The sequence below is a fragment of the Geotrypetes seraphini genome, chromosome 9, assembly GCF_902459505.1.
Source record: "Geotrypetes seraphini chromosome 9, aGeoSer1.1, whole genome shotgun sequence".
NCBI classification, from domain to species: Eukaryota; Metazoa; Chordata; class Amphibia; order Gymnophiona; family Dermophiidae; genus Geotrypetes; species Geotrypetes seraphini.
The window spans coordinates 170,950,048-170,970,858 of record NC_047092.1 but is presented as its reverse complement, the minus strand read 5'-3'; the positions used below and the strand labels follow the sequence as shown (position 1 = coordinate 170,970,858).

The 20,811-nt window shown below is 43.9% G+C and overlaps 1 protein-coding gene across 4 annotated transcripts in view; it reads left to right on the top strand.

Annotated features, from left to right (window-relative positions):
- The window catches only part of TNIK (TRAF2 and NCK interacting kinase), a 388,169-nt gene that overhangs the window by 301,824 nt on the left and 65,534 nt on the right, over window positions 1-20,811 (top strand). For 2 of the 4 annotated variants that reach the window (XM_033957989.1, XM_033957990.1), the window contains exons 13-15: window positions 2,892-3,002; window positions 13,472-13,669; window positions 16,375-17,409. In XM_033957989.1, coding sequence (XP_033813880.1) covers window positions 2,892-3,002; window positions 13,472-13,669; window positions 16,375-17,409 — 1,344 coding nt within the window. Of the gene's footprint in view, window positions 1-2,891; window positions 3,003-6,341; window positions 6,429-13,471; window positions 13,670-16,374; window positions 17,410-20,811 lie in introns of all 4 variants that reach the window. The other 2 variants (XM_033957992.1, XM_033957991.1) reach the window with 2 other exon arrangements.

Genomic DNA, 20,811 nt, shown 5'->3' with positions numbered 1-20,811 from the left:
CATCTGGAAGTGTGCAGATATCGATGCGATGATGTCACGTGCGTGTATGATAGAAGCAAAGAAATCGTGGAGAATCGATGTCCAAGATGAAGGCTTTATTGAAACAAATAAAATAAGCCACATAAAAAGATCTAGGGCCTGAACCTCTGGTGAAACATATGGACCCAACACGTTCATGATTTGATCCAAATGCCTGTATTTAGGACCAAATAGGGACCCCTGAAGAAGACTACACTGTCAAAACACGGACTGTTTTGAGTCCATATGTTTCACCAGAGGTTCAGGCTCTAGACATTTTTATGTGGCTTATTTGTTTGTTTGAATAAAGCCTTCATCTTGGACACCGACTCTCCAACGATTTTGTTGCTTCTTCGATATGGCTCTCTGTGGAGGGACCAGGGTCAATTTTCTTGACACGCATGTATGATGTCATCATGTCGTCATCTGCGCGTGCACGAAGGCCCTGAGCTGCCAGTCTGTGTGGGCAGTGAAGAGGCGCGGAGAGAAGGAGAGCCACTGCCACCAGTTGATTGCCTACAGGATGGGCCTCTCACTGTGGAAGAGGCATCCTGTAGGCAGTCAGCTGACGCCTCTCCTCCTCCCCCAGCATCTCGCGGCACACCTCGAATCTCAGGAGGCATGCAGTTTGCGTATACACAGATCTATACAAAGAAAGATTCCCATGCACTAAAACTTATGGTTATGTTTATTGATATAGCGCCTTTCCTCAACCGATGTCAAGGTTCATAGACAAAACCGCGGAAGACAAAGGCGCGCGCCGACAACTGAGCGCAAGACGGAAGCGCGCGCCGAAGAAAAAGAGTGTTTTTAGGGGCTCCGACGGGGGTTTTTGTTGGGGAACCCCCACACACACTTTACTTAATACAGATCGTGGCGGCGTTGTGGGGGTTTGGGGGGTTGTAACCGCCCTCATTATACTGGAAACTTAACTGTTTCCCTGTTTTTTAGGGAAAAAGTGAAGTTTTCAGTAAAATGGGGGTTGCAACCCCCCAAACCCCCCACAACGCCCCCACAACACGGCGCAATCTGTATAAAGTAAAGTGGGGGGGTTCCCCACACACACACCCCCGTCGGAGCCCTTTAAAACAGTCATTTTCTTCGGCACGTGCCTCCACGTTGCGCTCAGTTGTCTGCGCGCGCCTTTGTCCCGGCGCACTTTTGACCTGGCACCGATGTCAAAGTGGTTTGCAATATATTGAATAGTAGTCTGGTTCTCCAAATGCTTTCCTTATCTGTCCCAGCAGGCTTTGCAATCTAATTACAGTACCTGGGGCAATGGAGAGTTGGGTAATGTAGAGGAATGGTGCTCTTTTCCAATGCGATTATATATGACGGCACATCGTTTCGATCTGGTCTATAAAAGCAGCATCCTCCAGATTTTTTATATGGTGTCCAAGATTGTGTCCCAAAGATGTGCACTCAATAAAATAGACTATGGAGCCAATTAGGCTCAGATTCTATAAACAGGGCTTAACTTCTAGGCACCGAGGAATGCAATTGTCAATATGCTAGGCACTGTTTATAAAATTATGCCTTAGCAGCATCTAAGCAGCCTTGGGCACACTCCTATTTATGGCAGAGTTTTCTTGGCCTGAGTGCACCTAAGTCGAACCACGCCCCAAATCCACCCAGAATCTGCCCCTAACTGCGCCTCCTTTCTGGTAGGTGCCTCAGCATAGACACCTACCTCGAAGTCAGTGGCATAGCGAGGGTAGGAGGCGCTTGGGGCGGTGGCAACCGCCCGTGCTCTCCTCTCTGCCCCTCCCCCCCTATATGTCACACTCATGCCCTCCCTTCCCCCCCTTACCTCGTTAAATCTTAACCAGCGCGAGCAGCTTCTCCAGCCTGCTGCTCGCACCAGCGTTGGCTTTCCCTCTTAAGTCACTTCCTGGCCCCGCGACCCGGAAGTGATTTCAGAGGGGAGCCAGGCCAACGCAAGCAGAAGGCCTAGGACGTAGCTTGCGCTGGTGAAGTTTTAAATAGGTAAGGGGCGGGGGAAAGGAAGGGCATGAACGTGGCATGGGGGGGGGTGAAGAGCTGCTGGCGTCCTCACTAAGACGACGCCTGGGGTGGTCCGCTTCCCCCCCTCCCCTTACTACTCCACTGGTCAAAGTGGTAGGTGCCTACCAAGTTGGGCATCTACTGGCTAATTGTTTTTTAATTGCTTTATAATGGTGCTTTTCTGTTAATGGTGCTGATTAACCATAACTGAATAAATAAGTTAGGCACCATGTATAGAATCTGGGCCTTACTACCAATAATTGTGTGCTAATTGGTGCTAATTAGCACCAATGTGGAATTGGGCACATATTTTGCTATGTGCTAATCTATGACTTTGTGCTTCCAAATCCAATGACGCCCAGCCCCTAAGGGGGTGTGGCCATGGGAGGTATATGAGCAGCTCAGAGGCAGTTCTAAAATTTGCATGCAGTGTTACAGAATACCAGGGGGAGGGGGGGGTCCAAATTAGGCACCAGCAATTATTATACCTGGTTTCAGCAGGCAGAAGTCCCGTAATCAGCACCCATTTCTAATTCTATAATGGGTGCTCATCTTTGAGTGCCCATTACAGAATAGCACTGAACACTGAATTTTCCCCTATGTATCATAACCCTCAAAACTAGTAATGTGAAGGATGGTCCATTTTCAGACCAAATCTATTTAAAAATCTCCCATCATGCCGTACTGTTCCTATTGGCTGATCCCAGCTGTAACGTTCACCTTCATGCCAAGCTGGTCAATTCCGTTTGTTAAGACCAGAAGTAAAATGGTTGGATTTGTTAAACGCAAGCTGAAGAGTGGCAGAAAAAAAAATAAAAAATCCCAACTTTATTTCTGAATGGATATTTTCTATATGTTTGTCTCCATAGCAACAAAGAAGAGAGAAGGAGATGAGGAAGCAGCAGGAGAGAGACCAACGACGGCGCTATGAAGAGCAGATACGTCGGGAGGAGGAAAGGCGGCGGGCCGAACACGAGAAGGTAACCGGCGATAGATTTTCTTAAAATACACCAAAGTCCATTTACCTAGGAAGACTTTTGATTTCCTTTCACAACAGACAATCCATTTATTTTCTCTCTCGTACACTGTTCCCTTTTTTTCCTCTTCAGATATGGTTTCCTAACTTATATATATGTTACTATGTATTTGTCATTTACTATGCTACTATGCATTTTTTAATGGGTCCCAGAAGAGGCTCCCAGACGGCCCCAGAAATGGCTTCCAGAAGAGGTGGAGACAGAGACTGTGTCTCGGTTCAAGAAAGTGTGGGATAGGCACGTGGGATCTCTTAGAGAGAGAACGAGATAATGGTTACTACGGATGTGCCGATGCTCATAGGAATTCTATGAGCGTCTGAGTTTTTTACCACCGCGGCCAGCAATAAAAAAAACGCTAATGTAGTTTCATTAAAGGGGAGGGGAGGGGAGGGGAGGTAAATGAAAACATTAGAGGCACAAAGAGTAATAGGGATGGATGATGGAAAGAGATGATAGGGAAGAGGTATTAGGAGGGAAGAGAAGAAAAGGGGGGGTAAATAAAAGACAGAGTGGAGAAAGGCTATTGGATGGGATGGGAAATGAAAGGAATAGAAGAGGAGAATGAAGGGCACTTGCTTTCCCGCTCATGTGAGATTTTTTTCCCCTTATTTTTTGTACTGACTGCGAACTACAAATATTCTGCAGGAGATAACTGGTTATGTCCCGCTGAATTTTTCTGCTAAACCGGTTATGTCATGTGATTTATCCAGTTAGGCATTAATATTCAGTGCCTGAATGGATAAGTGTAGTGCTTAAGTCTGACCATATAATACCAGTCCTGTCGTCTAACTGCTATGAACTTAGCTGGTCAATACTGAATATTGGCTTAACCAGTGGCAACCCCGCCACCCCCACCCCCAAATATAGCCCATTATTTAATTCAGTGGCTCCCAACCCTGTCCTGGAGGACCACCAGCCAGTCGGATTTTCAGGATATGCCTAATGAATATGCATGAGAGAGATTTGCATATAATGGAAGTGACAGGAATTCAAATCTCTCTCATACATATTCATTACGCATATCCTGAAAACCCGACTGGCTGGTGGTCCCCCAGGACAGGGTTGGGAACCACTGATTTAATATCCAGTTTTAATGCCAGTGGATAACGGCAAAAGTGCCGCCAGCTGAATATCAGACCCAATGTTTGCCGTACATGAAGAAGGACACGGTCCTACTCAAAAGGGTCCAGAGAAGAGCAACTAAGATGGTTAGGGGGGTTGGAGGAAGTGCCGTACAGTGAAAGATTAGAGAAACTGGGCCTCTTCTCCCTCGAACAGAGTAGATTGAGAGGGGACATGATCGAAACATTTAAGGTACTAAAGGGGATAGACTTATTGGATAAGGACAGGATGTACACACTCTCCAAGGTAGAGAGAATAAGAGGGCACTCTCTAAAGTTGAAAGTAGATTCCATACATACATAAGGAAGTTCTTCACCCAGAGAGTGGTGGAAAAATGGAACGCCCTCCCGGAGGCTGTCATAGGGGAAAACACGCTCCAGGGATTCAAGACAAAGTTAGACAAGTTCCTACTGAACAAGGACGTACGCTGGTAGGGCTAGTCTCAGTTAGGGCGCTGGTCTTTGACCAAAAGGGCCACCACGTGAGCGGACTGCTGGTCATGATGGACCACTGGTCTGACCCAGCAGCGGCATCTCTTATGTTCTTATGTTCCTCTGGTTAAATGATAGGAAACGAAAATGATAGGAGGTATGCGCCAGAAGACGTATGAGGAAACCCTGAATATGTGTACCTTAGAGGAAAGGAGGGACAGGGGAGATATGAATCAGACGTTCAAATACTTGAAGGGTATTAACGTAGAACAAAATCTTTTCCAGAGAAAGGAAAATGGTAAAACCAGAGGACATAATTTGAGGTTGAGGGGTAGTAGATTCAAGAGCAATGTTAGGAAATTCTACTTTACGGAGAGGGTGGTGGATGCCTGGAATGCGGTCCCACGAGAGGTGGTGGAGAGGAAAACGGTGACGGAGTTCAGAGAAGAGTGGGATGAACACAGAGGATCTAGAATCAGGAAATAATAGTAAATATTGAAGAACTAAGGCCAGTACTGGGCAGACTTGCACGGTCTGTATATGGGCCATTTGGGGGAGGATGGGCTGGAGAGGGCTTCAATGGCTGAAAGGGTGTAGATAGGCTGGAGTAGGTTTTGACTGAGATTTCAGCAGTTGGAACCCAAGCACAGTACCGGGTAGAGCTTTGGATTCTTGCCCAGAAATAGCTAAGAAGAAAAATTAAAAAAAAATTAAAATTAAAATTGAATCAGGTTGGGTAGACTGGATGGACCATTCGGATCTTTATCTGCCATCATCTACTATGTTACTATGTAAATGAGCATTCAGCTTTCCATATGCAAACCAGCAACGGCTCCCCCACCATCCTTCCATTTGACCTCTCAACTCCCCCCCCCCCAATCCCTGTCTTCCATGTCCATTCCAACTTGTTGAGGCTCTTCAGATTATAAAATGAAACTGATAACTTGCTTTGCTGTTAAATAAATCATACACTTCGATTCTGCTTGTTTTTTCTGGATGCAGATGTAATTTGCCTGTAACCTGGAGGGTAGGAGTTGCTTGTACACAAAAGCTCAGATTCTGTAAAAAACAAAAAAAACCCCACCTAAAGTTGTGCCTAGATCAGCACACCTAGTCCATCTAGGCGTCTAACTTACCCCATCCTTTACAAAGCCGCAATAGCGTTTTTAGCATTGGCTGCCGCGGTAAGAACTCCAGCGCTCATAGGAATTCTATGAGCTTTGGAGTTCTTACCGCCACGGCCGGTGCGAAAAACGCTAGTGTGGCTTTGTAAAGGAGGGGGTTAAATTATTTAGAAAGCTTAATTGGCACCAATAACAAGCTTAATTGGCTTAATAGTTGGCTTAAATTAAAATTAATTTGTCAGTAAGCAACTAACTTGGTAGTGCTTACAACTTTTAGGTAGGCACCTGCGTAGTCCAAGGTGTTCCTTGGCGCCTATTTTCGAGGTGCTGTTTATAGAATTGGGGCCAAAGTGAATTACATGAGAAAATGAGGGAAATGATAAGAAATACCATTCAAAGTGATCAAAAGAAAAAGCTACTTGTGACTCAGATCTCACGAGACGCTTTTAAAAGTTTGTTTAAACGTTACAACTCATTCTTTCTGGATCCTGGTCAGCCTCTCTGAGTGACAGTTCTGCCTTCCTCATGCCTTGTGTCTCTCTTTTCAATTGTTCCTTTTTTTAATCATCTTCTCTCTTTCTGATCACTGCTGCCCATGTCTCCAGGAATACATCCGGCGACAGTTAGAGGAGGAACAGAGGCAATTAGAGATTCTGCAGCAGCAGTTACTCCAGGAGCAGGCTCTGCTTCTGGTAATGAGGCCCAACTCCCGCTTGCCCTGCAGTGTTTTACTAGTGTGTTTGGCTACATGCATGCTCTCTCCTTGGCCAGTCAAAGGAGTCGCTTCAGGACAGAGCAGTGTGTCTTATCTTCTGTCCAGTAGACTCCCCCAAACATATATGGTTTTAGGATACAGTCAAAAAATATGTATGAAATATTTGCATAAATAAGTAGTCGGGGAAAATTCAAGTGACCTTGAAACCTCTGACCTCTTTTGGGTTCACAAGATCCAGGGCTGCAAATTACTAATTCACAAGATCCAGGGCTGCAAATTACTAATGTCAAGGCCTGTGTGACACTGAAGAAGAAGCCAAGAAAGGGCCCTCAATGACGAGAGAAGTCGCTTTATTGATAAGAATGCTTGACACTGGCAGTGTTTCTGCATTTGTGCCTATATCAAGAGTCTGTCTTGAAGGTCTGATGCTGTGCGCGCGGGCACGATGAGTGAAACGCTGGTGAGGCGGCTGTGAGTTCCGTGAAGGAACTGGTGCCCAAAGCGAAGCTGAGGGTCACGAGTAAGGCACCAAAACACTGCCAGTTTCGAGTCTGAGTTTTTGGAGCATTCTTATCAATAAAGTGACTTTTTGAACCGTACACCCGTGGCTGATCACTTGGCATCTTATCCTCGCGACTCCATTGTTGTGAAGGCCTGTGCGACTCATGAAATTCACAGCCTCAGTTATCAACTAGCCTCAGGCGCAAACTTACATTTTAAGCCCTTTTAATGACAGGAAAATGCGTAGTGTACCCGGATGTACTTTAACTGAAAAAGGTGTGCACTACATTTCTCCCTCTGGATTCGCTGGGATAAGGGATTAACAGACCCGCCAATAATTTTTATTTTTAATGTTATTCGCTGTTTCTATTAAAAACCATCGTGAATATGGTGAAACCACGAATAACACGGTGGGAGACCTGGTTTGTTCCTGAAGGAGAGGCAAAACGCGGTGAAGAAAGTTCCGGGAATCGGCGATTTTCTCTGTAAACGCTTGGAATGAGCAATTTCTCTATGCGAGCTGATGTAATTTGGGGGAGGAGCCAGCAAGCTAAAAACCGTGAATAATCGAAACTGTAAATACGGAGGGAGAAGTGTAAATCCAAAATCCCCCCCCCCCTTCCTATAGAAACAGCATCTCCTGGCAGTTAATAGTCTGGTGGAAAGAGGTGAGGGCTCTTAATGTTCCCTGGTGGTCAAGACATTGTAATGGTAGGGCATGTCTAATCCTGGAAGCAGAGTCCTACCACCATTTTTGAAAACAATTGAATATGCATTTGCTTCCTAAATAATGATTATTCTTAATGATTATATGGGGGGTTTCTAAATTTTGTTCACTGCATAGAACTTACAAGGTTATGCGGTATTGAAGTTATCTGCTATGTTATAAGTCTCCCACCAGAAATTTTACGTAAAAGTTTAAGTAAATAATTTTATGTAAACCAATTTTTATTGAAAGAATCAAATAATCAGTACAATAGGATAATACAAAAATACATTCAATACAATAAGAATTACAATAAATTTCATACAAATTTAAATCATTCTTTCAAATTTAATTTCCATATGTATTAATTCAATCTTATCTACACCCCCCTTAATTCCATCCCCTACCCATTATCTTCCCCTAAATGAAATCCCTCAACCTGGATTAAAGTTGACAAAAATATAGAATAGAATTAAAATAAATAACTGGAATGTAATTATTAAACCTAATTTTCATAATAAATCATTGATAACCAAACTTAGTATTTCTGGTGAAAGATTCTGAATATAAGGATCCCAGACCTCCATAAAAAGATGAGTTTTTTTAGGCGAACCTCCCAACTAAATAATTTTAATGCGAAGGCTGTTTTTGATTTGTTCTGATGGATACTCTGCTTCAGTAGCCATCATCTGTGAAATAATAGATCACTGGATGTCAACCACAGGTTTATGTGGCTGTGTATGCCCCTAATGCTCCATTGAATGCTCACTGTGTATACCATGATTTCATAAATACCAATGAGCTGGATGCTGTAATTGGTAATTTATTTATTTATTTATTATTATTAATGGTCTTCTCTGTTTGACCTTTATCAGTTGGTATCTGGCTGTGGCTTTTTTTCTGCTTGTTTTGTGTATTGATTTAAAGGGTAGATATCAATCACATTAGTGCAGTTTGATGCAATTTTAATGCAGCTGGTTCACTGCTCACCACGCTCAGTTTTGCGATGAATGGAACTATAAAAGTGAGAAGGTGTTTCTTCTGAAACAGTCCCGTTTTAGCAAACAAACAAAAAAACCCAGTTCCTATTACATAAAATTGGGAAAAAGAGTGACTAGGAACAGACAGGGCCTTCTGCTTTCCTTCTCCTTTTGTAGAGGTCATGACCTGGACTAGAGAATGACATGGGCACAAATTTTTCCCCGTCCCCATGGGAACTCATTTTCCCATCCCGTCGAATTCTTTTCCTGCCCCATTCCTGCAAGCTCCTTTGTCATCTGCACAAGCCTCAAACACTTGAAAATCCTAAGTAGCAACATTGTAGAGCTCAGATTGTGATGTCATAATGCCTCATTCCACCAATGCCTGAGCTCCGTCCTCATCTGCACAAGCCTCAAACGCTTTAACATCCTAAGTAGCAACATTCTAGAGCTCAGATTGTGATGTCATAATGCCTCATTCCACCAATGCCGAAGCTCCGTCCTCATCTGTACAAGCCTCAAACCCTTTAAAATTCTAAGTAGCAACATTCTAGAGCTCAGATTGTGATGTCATAATGCCTCATTCCACCAATGCCGAAGCTCCGTCCTCATCTGTACAAGCCTCAAACCCTTTAAAATTCTAAGTACCAACATTCTAGAGCTCAGATTGTGATGTCATAATGCCTCATTCCACCAATGCCGAAGCTCCGTCCTCATCTGCACAAGCCTCAAACCCTTTAAAATTCTAAGTAGCAACATTGTAGAGCTCAGATTGTGATGTCATAATGCCTCATTCCACCAATGCCTCAGCTCCGTTCTCATCTGCATAAGCCTCAAACACTTTAAAATCCTAAGTAGCAACATTCTAGAGCTCAGATTGTGATGTCATAATGCCTCATTCCACCAATGCAGAAGCTCCGTCCTCATCTGTACAAGCCTCAAACCCTTTAAAATTCTAAGTAGCAACATTCTAGAGCTCAGATTGTGATGTCATAATGTCTCATTCCACCAATGCCTAAGCTCTGTCCTCGTCTGCACAAGTCATAAACACTTTAAAATCATAAGTGTTCGAAGCTTGTGTGGATAAGGCAGAGCTTACAAGAATGGGACTGGGACAGAGACAGCAACAAAACTTGCTATGATGGGAAGGGAAAATTAAGTTACTGCAGAGATGAGGAAAAATTGTCCCCTGTGTCATTCTCTAACCTGGAGTACCTGTTAAAAAACATATTCAGAAGCATCCCATTGGTATGCCAGGGCAATATGAAAGGGAGAGAAAGTGGGGCAGCAGGCTTGGCAGACGGAGTTTAAGTTGGATTTGAAATGCCAACTTGACCACCAGTGACATAGTGAGGGTAAGTGGTGCCTGAGGCAGTGGCACCACCCTCTTCCTCACCCCCTGCTCCTTTCTGACCATCCCCCCCCCCCCCCCCCCGCCATACACAAGCCCTCTTCCCTTCTCCTGTACCTTTTTAATTATCCAGGCGAGAGCAACAGCACAAACTTGATGCCTGCGTCGTGTCGGCTATCCATCTGATGTCGCATCCTAGGCGCGAGGCCCGGAAGTGACGTCGGAGAGAGGCGACACCAACGTGGGCAGCAAGTTGATAATGCTGCTCGCTCGGGGAAAATGAAAGAGGTCCGAGGGAATGGATGTGTGGCGAGGGGAGGCGGGAAGGAGGAGGCGGAGACTGTGCCTGGGGTGGATCACCCCCCTTACGACGCCAGTGTTGACAACAGCAGCTTGGTAGATCTCCCCCCCCAACCCCCACCCCCTTGTCCCGGGGTAGGCAAACTCCAATCTTGTGACTCAGGCTTTCGAGATCCTTCTAATGAACATCTAGATCAGGGATGTCGAATGTCGGTCCTCGGGGGCCACAGTCCACGCGGGTTTTCAGGATTTCCCCATTGAATATGCATGAGATCTATTTGCACGCACTGCTTTCATTGTGTGCTAATAGATCTCATGCATATTCATGGGGGAAATCCTGAAAACCCGACTGGATTGCGGCCCTCGAGGACCGACAGTTGTCACCCCCAATACAGATGCTAGTTTATGTGCACACTGCTTCAGTTGTATGCAAATCAGTCTCCTAGATATTCAAGGATATTGGAGAAATCCAGAATAATAAATAATAATAAACTTTATTTTTGGATACCACCATGCCAATGAGTTACATTACATTACGTTAGTGATTTCTATTCTGCCATTACCTTGCGGTTCAAGGCGGATTACATAAGAATTGTCATGATATTACGAAATATATAAGGCGGATTATATAAGGATTGTCGTGAAATTAGGTAATACATAATGGGCAATTTGAACATTTTAGATTTGATAGTATATAGCAGGTGAAGCTTGGGACAGATCTGGTTGAGTTCTAGGCGGTTCACATCCAAAAAAGCTGGACAGTCAGCGAATTATATAAATACACATCTTATATGTGAGGAATTTGCCCTTCCTCCCACATTGAGTACTCATTGCGGTATTGGTGTGAGGGGGGACCTGGGGGGTGGGGGGTGGGCTGTTTCTGGGTGAATTTCTGAGTCGATTTTGCTGTATTTTTGTACCTCTGTTTTTGGCAGTTTTGTTGTGTTCAATAAAATACAGTCAAACCTCGATTTACGAGTAACCCGGTTTGCGAGTGTTTTGCAAGACGAGCAAAACACTCAGCAAACTTTTGACTCGTAAACCGAGCATTGACTCGATTTGCGAGCCCCCACCCGACCCGACCGCGGGAACCAACAGTATTGCTCCCCCCCCCGAGGCCACCGGCGCTTCTTTCGCCTTTTCCCCCCCCCTCCCCGACTGGCCCTGTCCTTACCCCTGCACCGCCGGTGATAAAAGTGCCTGCCGCCGGTCTGCTGCTGAACCTTGAGCATCTGCGCATGCTCAAGGCCTTCTGGATCTCATCCTCACCGAGATTCTCATGAGACTCGAGATCTCATGAGAATCTCTGAGAGGGTGAGATCCAGAAGGCCTGAGCATGCGCGGCCTGAGCATGTGCAGATGCTCAAGGTTCAGCAGCAGACCGGCGGCAGGCACTTTCCATCACCGGCGGTGCAGGGGTAAGGACAGGGCCAGTCGGGGAGGGGGGCGAAGAGGCGAAAGAAGCGCCGGTGGCCTCGGGGTGGAGCATGGGAGTCGGGGTGCGTCCGGCAGGAGTGAGCCAGCACCTGAGAGTCCCAGCAGAGGGGGGTAGTAGCATCCGGAGGGGAGGGCAGTGTCCAGGAGCGGCAGAGCCAACATTGTCCAGTCGGGCTCTGTGGCGGCGGCGGCGTTTGCTTAGCCAGCACCACTTGCAGTGAGAGGCAGCAAACAGCAGCAGAGGAGGAGAATTGGAGGAGCCGCGTGGATGGGTGTGTGGCAGAGGCAGCGGTGGAGGTGTCCCTAATGGTAATTACGTTTTTGGGGATGTGGAACGAATTGTTCAAGTTTACATTAACTCTTATGGGAAAAGTTGCTTTGATATACGAGTGTTTTGGTTTAAGAGCATGCTTCTGGAACGAATTATGCTCGTAAACCAAGGTATCACTGTATATTTGACAATAAATACACATCGTGTACATCAGGAACTGTAGAGCACCTACCCTTGGTAAGGAGAACCTTAGTAGAGAATGACACGGTGACAAAATTCATCACCGTTCCCGTCCCCGCGGATAACCACAAGAAATAATCCCATGTCATTTTCTAGTGTCTATTTCAACCTCAGTCCTTCTACGCCAGCATTGTTCAAAGCAAAGCTCGAGGGTCAGTGGTTGTGGCCATTGATAGTCTGATTCTTATGTGAGCCAAGGATAATGAAGCCATTGTGATATCACTGATGTGATTGGCTCTTAGGCACTGGTGGAATGAGGCATTATGACATCACAATATCTGCTCTGGATACCAGAGACTGTCATTCTGTAGTGTCTGTTTCAACCTCAGTCCTTCTACACCAGCATTCTTCAAAGCAAAGCTTGAGGGTCAGTGGTTGTGGCCATTCATACTCTGATTCTTCCCTCTCTCCTTAAAGAACGACATGAAGATGGTTTCCCGCGGTTATCTGCTGGGACGGGGGACGGTGATGAATTTTGTCACCGTGTCATTCTCTAAACCTTAGTACAGCAAAATAACGTGAGTGGGAAATATTACTCTGGGCGCAGCGTGAGCCCTTGGATGCCATTTTCATTTTGGAATAAAATTTCTCCGTGTATAGTGCAGAGCCCGCATTTCGGGCTCCTTTTACGAAGGTGCGCTAAGCGTTTTAGCGCACGCACCGGATTAGCACGCGCTAGCTGAAAATCTACCGCCTGCTCAAAGGGAGGCGGTAGCGGCTAGCGCGCGGGGCAATTTAGTGCATGCTATTCTGCGTTAATGGCCTAGCGCAGCTTTGTAAAAGGAGCCCGAGTCTGACTTTGTTGAAATGCTTCAAGCGCGGTCACTATTTTCTTCTGGGGGCTGCTCTCTTCCAGTATTTCAGAGCAGGCCCCTGTGATCCATGCTGATCTCTTATAAGTGAAAATCATAGGCATAGTTTGGGGTAATCCCCCCCCCAAAAAAAAAAAAAATGCTGATGCTGAATTGGTCCTTCTACCTCCACTGCCAGTATGTCTCCCTTACCCTTTGTCTATCCACCCCACCCCCAAGTGAGCATGCAAACTACACCTGCACTGGAGACCTTCAAAACTCAAGTGAGGATGCCCCAGTGAATGTTTCCATTTGACCCCCTCCCCCCAGCATGCAAATTGTAGCTGTTGAGATCTTATCCTACGTGCTCGGAGCTCGTTATTTTTGGGATTTCCCAAAGTTCGTAATGATCTCCTCCCGGTTCTTTCACTGCCCCTTAACAGGAGTATAAACGGAAGCAGTTAGAAGAGCAGAGGCAAGCCGAGCGACTACAGAGGCAACTTCAGCAGGAGAGGGACTACCTGGTCTCCCTGCAACAGCAGCAACAACGACAGCAAGAACAGAGGACGGCAGAAAAGAAGCCGCTGTACCATTATAAAGAATCTCTAAATCCTTCTGAGAAACCAGCTTGGGCCAAAGAGGTAGGGAAGCTGTTTCCCAGGCACCGAGAATGGGTTAGATCGGGGGTGGGCAACTCCGGTCCTCGAGGGCCGGAATCCAGTCAGGTTTTCAAGATTTCCCCAATGAACATGCATTGAAAGCCGCGCATGCAAACAGATCTCATGCATATTCACTAGGGCAATCCTGAAAACCCGACTGGATTCCGGCCCTCGAGGACCGGAGTTGCCCACCCCTCGGTAAGATTAAAAGTGTACGGAAGGTGTGAAATAACAGTATCTGATAGCCCCTATTGTGGGTGCACTGGAGCCCATTAACTTATGTTGTTTATCTAAGCATGTGTGCAAAGCAATTAATTTATGTGGGATAGAGAAAAACAGGATATTTCCACTTCTGTGTAGAGCAGGCAAACATTTTGAGGTTATGCAAGGCTTAACAACTTTAACTTTTAACTTTTGAGATCTGTATTAGTCAGTTGAATTCTGTACTTATGTAAAGAAGGGAAAAGAGCAAAAGAGCATGTTACCTATACTGCAGTCTCTCTCAAACTGTGTGCCAAGGCACAGTGGTGTGTCCCGAAGAGATTCTAGGTGTGTCACAAGAGATCCCAAAGTTTTACTTTAGTTTTAGAAATTCCCTTCATATGTATACACTAGAAAAGATGGCATGTACATCGGGTATGTAAGAATCTGTCAATGTTATGAGCGTCTGGGTGCGTAAAGACACAACCGCCCAGACAAGCATCATTCTTTGACGTGATTGGTCCTTGAAGACTAACGGCCAGTAATTTTAGTTTTATTGAGCCGCAAAGCAACCAAGGCTTTATTACTGTTTGGATTTTCTTTGCAAATTTGGATTTTCAGCTCTGACAGAAATTACATTGAAAAAAAAAAAAAAAGAGAACGACTGCAGATGGTGGATGACGAAATGTGTGTTTGCTTGTCAACTATCGAGCCACGCTTTGAGTTCATTTGCACTCAAAAACAAGCACATCCATCACATTGATTGACAATTCTAGTCTATCTACTTTAGTTTCATCGTTGTTACAATTACCCATACATAGCTTAAAGAACTTTTAAATAAATAACTCTCAAATTTAATTTTTTCTTGGTTTTGCAATTTTATAATTTCAATTATGTGCTTCGAAAAACGGTTGCTCTGTATAGTGTTTGAGAGAGACTGCTATACTGCATTAATTTTCTTAATTAAGTCAATAGCATGACTTTACTGCACTGTACAGCTTCTATAATATGTGAAAAAGCTGTCTCTCAAAAGCGTATCTGATGGTCTTCTTGAAAAGACCTACTAGTAGGTTTCTTGTGGTTTTTATTTTTAAGAACAGTGAAAGAAACAATCTTCCACAGATTTCTGCAACTTTAATCGATAGTGTTATAAACCCATCTTGAAGATCACTAATCATCTTTCCTTTTATAGAAAACTCCTGCCATTGCAATAGCACTGGAAATGTTCCTAGATAGGAGATACTTTTATTTGAATTTATCAACGTTCTTTCTGAAGAAATTCAACTGTGCTCCTCCACTATTTCAGCATTTCACTTGTTTGACAAATGGCAACGTGTAATTGGATAGCTGGGAAAAATATTTACTTACACTTTTTCCAGTCTGAGTAGATTTGTTCATTAGATTTTTTTGACGTTTATGGATTTGGTTACTACAATCATCATTTGGTATCTTTGCAGCTGTGGCAGAGATTGAATTTATACTAACTGGAATAGTTCAGTTTTCGTAGGTCCCCCTTTCATGAAGCCAGGTTAGTCTTTTTTATTGCCGGTCTTGACGGTATTAGCTTTGATGCTCATAGGAATTCTATGAAGGTTGGAGCTTTTACCACCTCGGCGGGCAATGAAAAAAGCATAACGAGGCTTCATAAAAGGGGTAGGTGGGTTAATTCATGTGTTGTAAGCACATTTAGGCTTAACCCTTTAATTGGCAGATGGTGAAACGGCTGCTTTACGTAACTTAATGTTGAACGAGAGCAACATTGCCATGTAAACAGGCATTTGGAGATGGCAGATCTCCCATAAGAGCCATAGAAAGACACATGTTACTTCTGAGCAACAATGCCAGTTAAAAGGTTAAATTCAGTAAATGGCACCCAAATTTGAGCGTTGAAAAAGAGTGCTAAGCACTATTCTACAAATGGTGCTCCAAGTTGGCACCGTTTACAGATCCAAACCCAGTGTTGGGCACAAGGATTTACACCAGCTGAGACCTATTGTAAATTTTGCACCTAAATTAGGCCTGGATATGCCGTATTCTGTAACACTGCACACAAATTTTATTTTATTTTTTAATTTTTTATTCATTTTTAAACGTACAATAAGTGCATCAATATAATATAACAAATAGATCACAAATTTTAGAAATATCCCTGATCCACCCATGCCCCTCCCATGGCTATGCTCCTTTTTGATCCACACTTAAAAATGACACATATTTATAGAATACTGACTAGGAAGATACACATGTAAATTAAAATTATTGCTCGTTAGTACCAATAATTAATTGATTGGGCTTGCGCCCAAATTTGCTTGTGCCATTTGGAGAATTATGGGGATAGTGCATGTAAATACTTTCTAAATGATGATTATAATAACAAAAACTACTTAGAATGCAAATGTTCACCTTAGAATGTTGTCCTATGTCAATGTTTGGTTTTTGTAGCATGTCTGTGTTGTAATAGTTTAATTTTGTGATCCCACTCCCAGGTACAGCAGCGGTCCCTTAATAATTCGCCTGTTCTTCCAGCTAAGCAGCAGCATTCTTCTGGTATCCAACAGCAGGTGCCATTGGTAACCAAAGATGCATCTTCGAAGCCATCATCCACGTATATCCCTTCCCCCAACCCTTGCAATTGGCCAGATTCACAGAATCGTCAAGTTTCAGGTCCTTTGAATGTGAACAATGTAATTCCAAAACTGATGCAACCAGATATTCTGGCCTCTAAGCCACAAGCCTACTTGATGAAACAAACATGTTTGGATACACAGTCTACTTTGCCAGAAGCTGATGTCCAATCCTTACAAGAAAATGAGCAAAGAAGACTACCTGGCATATCACTGAAAGGGTCCCGCTCACGAGGAAATAGTCCTGCAAGGGGATCTGAATTGTCAAAGGGCTTTAGTAGTCCTTCTCCTAATTTTTCACAAGTATTAGGATGTCATTCACCTCATCAGAGAATAGATATTGAACCTAACGAGATGAACAGTAGAAGAAGGTCTGATGAAAAGTCACAGTTGCGAACAAGTGGTCTAGCATCGAAAGAGATGGCATTTTCAGTTGGCATAGATCTTGGATCTTCAAACCCAGAAAATATCTTAAGAAAATTGCACATTTTTAATCATAAGAAAAAGGAAAATAAAGCCAAGAGTATCCATCATCTCTCTTGGCTGGCTCTTCACCCATCGAGTTCTTGCTTAAACTTATCTCCTTTTCTTCCTTTGTCTTCTAGCTCTAGTTCCCCATCTCTTCTTTCATTGCCTTTCAGTTCTGATCAGGTTCAATCTTCTGCAGCTTCATCTGTCTGCACTCCTTTGTCTTCAAAGTCTAGGTCAACGTTATTTATTAATTCTCTTCCTTCTGGCCAGGCTCCTTGTCCTGAAGATCCCCATTCTCTCTACGCACCAAATAATAATAATCCCCTTGCAGATTCGAAGAGACACATGTCGTCAAGTAATCCTGACTTGGGATTTTTTGAACATCACAGATCTGAGTTTCCTCCAATGGGTGAAGTCTTCCAAAAAGTTAGCATTTTTCATAGTTTCCTAAGAACTGGGCTTTCAGTGGGCTTATATGCATTGTGATAAAATGTATGGCAACAAGCAGAGGAATTTTAAAAAAGTTCAAGAACATTCTCTTTCAAGTAGTAAGACAAACTTCAAATGTGTTGGATATAGACCAACTTATTTTTGTTGTATTAACCAACTAAAGTTCTGTTTGTAAAATGAAGTCTTAAAATGGAAATATATCATAATAATGTGCACATGGAGGAATTATATTGATGTCAATACATTGATACTCGTTTAGCAAACTTTCAGAAGTATTCAAAATGGCTTCCACTTTATAACTGGGAGCTAAGAATTGGTTTTCTATTTTGTGTATGTTTTCATGACATGACCTCCATATCTTTCCTATCCCACTCCCTATAGTTTTGTTGTTGTTTGATCATTTAGAGCAGTGGTTTCCAACCTTTTCTATACCCTAGACCCTTAGGAAATGTTTGATTAAGTTCACACCCCCTAATAAAGTAATATCAAAACCACCTACTACTACTGCTCAAGGAACTAGCAGCTGGCTGCATGATGATTCGTAACTCGTCACTAAGGGGCACAAGCCAATCTTTGCACAACCTCTGAAATTCCATTCTTCACCCCCCCTGGGGGGGCACCCTAGGTTGAGAACTCCTAATTTAGAGGGAAAGCTATTGACATGGGCTTCTGTTATAGAAACTTGATGGCAAATAAAGGCCATCTGCAGTAACCATTATCTCTTCCTCTCTCTAAGAGATCCCAAGTGACTATCCCAGGCTTTCTTGAAATCAGACACAGTCTCTGTCTCCACCACCTCTACCGGGAGACTGTTCCACGCATGTACCAACCTTTCTGCAAAAAAGTATTTCCTTAGGTTACTCCTGAGCCTATCACCTCTTAACTTCATCCTATGCCCTCTCATTCCAGAGCTTCATTTCAAATGAGACTTGACCCATGCACATTTATGCCACATAGGTATTTAAACGTCTCTATTATATCTCCCGTCTTTCCTCCAAAGTATACAGGTTGAGATCTTTAAGTCTGTCCCCATACACCTTATGACAACGGCCACGCACCATTTTAGTAATCTTCCTCTGGACCGACTTCATCTTTTTTATATCTTTTTGAATGGTGCGGTTTCCAGAATTGCACACAATATTCTAAATGAGGTCTCACTAGAGTCTTATACAGGGGTATCAATACCTCCTTTTTCCTAATGGCCATACCTCTTCCTATGCACCCTAGCATCCTTCTAGCCTTCGACGTCACCTTTGCCACCTGTTTGGCCACCTTCAGATCATCACATGCAATCACGCCCAAGTCCTTCTCTTCTGGGTTATTTTACTACAAGTCCAGGTTATTTAGCACATACTGTTGTATAAAATGGGGACCCTGTGCTAAAATAACCCAGTTTGTAAACCAGGCGAAGATAACAGTAGCATATGTTGATAACTTCCCCCCTTAAAGTCATCTAATTCTCCATATGTCATGAAAACAATTTGCACAGAGAAGCAGTTGCTATCTGATACGTAGGCATGCTAAGCTAGAGCACATTTTGGGACTTCATAGACTAGCAGAACTGACCGTTGTGTGCTGTTGTTCTGTCCTTGTCACTATAGTTGTCTGCCCACTTGGGGCCAAATTCTGTAAACGACGCCCAAATCTTCAGCTGCCTACAAAACCGTGTGTCAGTCACATTTAGGCACTGTTTAAAGAATCGTGGCTAATGGGGCTTTCCAAAAAACGTAGGCATTTGCGGTGTAAGCCAGGCCTACATTGCAGACACCTAAGTGCTTTAGTGAACCACGCCTAATGGCACCTTAAGTCCCCACTCCACCCCTAACCCTTGCCAATTAGGCCCATTATTCATCCTGCTGTAGATGCCTCTCGCTGCCTACTTTCTTGTAATGAGTTTTTAATCAGTTTTAAATGATGCCTTCAATTACCGCGCTGATTAAAGCCAATTAAAGTAATTAAGTTAGGCGGTGGTATGGCGCCTACTGTCTAACTTGCGGCACTGTTTATAGAATATGGCCCTTAAGGCCAGATTCACCAACCTGCCCGATTGGGTCCGATCCGGGCAGGTCCGATGAATTCAGGAAACTAAATTATGCAAATTATGCTGGCACAGTTCGCGTTTTTCTTTTTTTTTTTAAACTTTAACATTTATTATTAGATTTTAGCCCTTTGAGCCCATGGTTTTAACCCGTGGGTTAAAACCAAAGGCTCGCAGGGCAGGAGAAAACCGGGGCGGCAATGCGGCAAGCAGGCAGGAGAAATTAGGGGAAGTCAGGACAGGAGATAACCAGGGCGGCGATGCAGCGAGCAGGCAGGAGAGTTTCGGGGAAGGGCAGGAGAGATTCAGGGAAGTCAGGACAGGAGAAAACCGGGGCGGCGATGCGGCAATTCAGGGCGAGCAGGCAGGAGAGAGCGGCGAGCAGGGCAGAGAACAGGGCTTCCAGAGTCGGAAAGACATTTTCGACTGGTTCCCAGCAGACGCTTCTTAATTTGATCAGCCAGCCGCCCAGTCGGATGTGAAATTTTGTGTTGTGAATCGCATCCCTGCCTACTTTGCATGCGTTTCACCTCATTTGCATGCACGGATTCAAAGCGGCTCGCAGGAGAGGTTAGTGAATGGGGCCCGAGGGAAATCTGGTCGCAAAGGGGTCACAAACCGATCGGTACACGATCGGTTTGCTTAGTGTTTAGTATTTAAATTAACCTAGCAGACTCTATTGCCCCTGAACCTGGGATTTCTACCCTTCTATATAAATTTCCATTTTCATTGAAAACAAAATAAATAGCATTCTCCATCGACCCCGATGCACACTAAGATAATTACTATAAACCTTAGTTCCCTGTTCTATAGCATTCTCGTTGTAATTGAAGACGGTTGCAACAGTAGTGAGATTACCATATCCCATTCCTATTTCTAATTCTGACTTGCTTAGTTGCAACTCTTATCATTTTGGACAGACAACATTGATATCTTAATTACAGCATTTGATTTTCTGATATTCGTAAAGTATGTGCAGTGTTTTGTGGCACATTCAAATCCATTGTCATTTCTGCATCCAGGACTTATTTGATAACCTCATGACTAATAACATTCAACTCAACTTGTTGCCATGTTCATTGCGCCTGCAGCAAGAATGTTCAACCATTCTTTGGACCACTAAGCCTCATTGTTTGTGGAGAATAGTTTATTTTTTTGTGCATGAATGTTCCACTTCCTATCTTTTGGACGTCTTCTGCCAGCTACTTGGGTTTTCTCTTGGTTTCATCTCTACGTTCTGTACTTGGGGACGTTCTTAAAAGCCATTTCGTATGTGGTTCTTAACTCAGTCCTTGCGACCAGGTGGTCCTTCACATTTCTAGGATGTCCACAAAGAACAT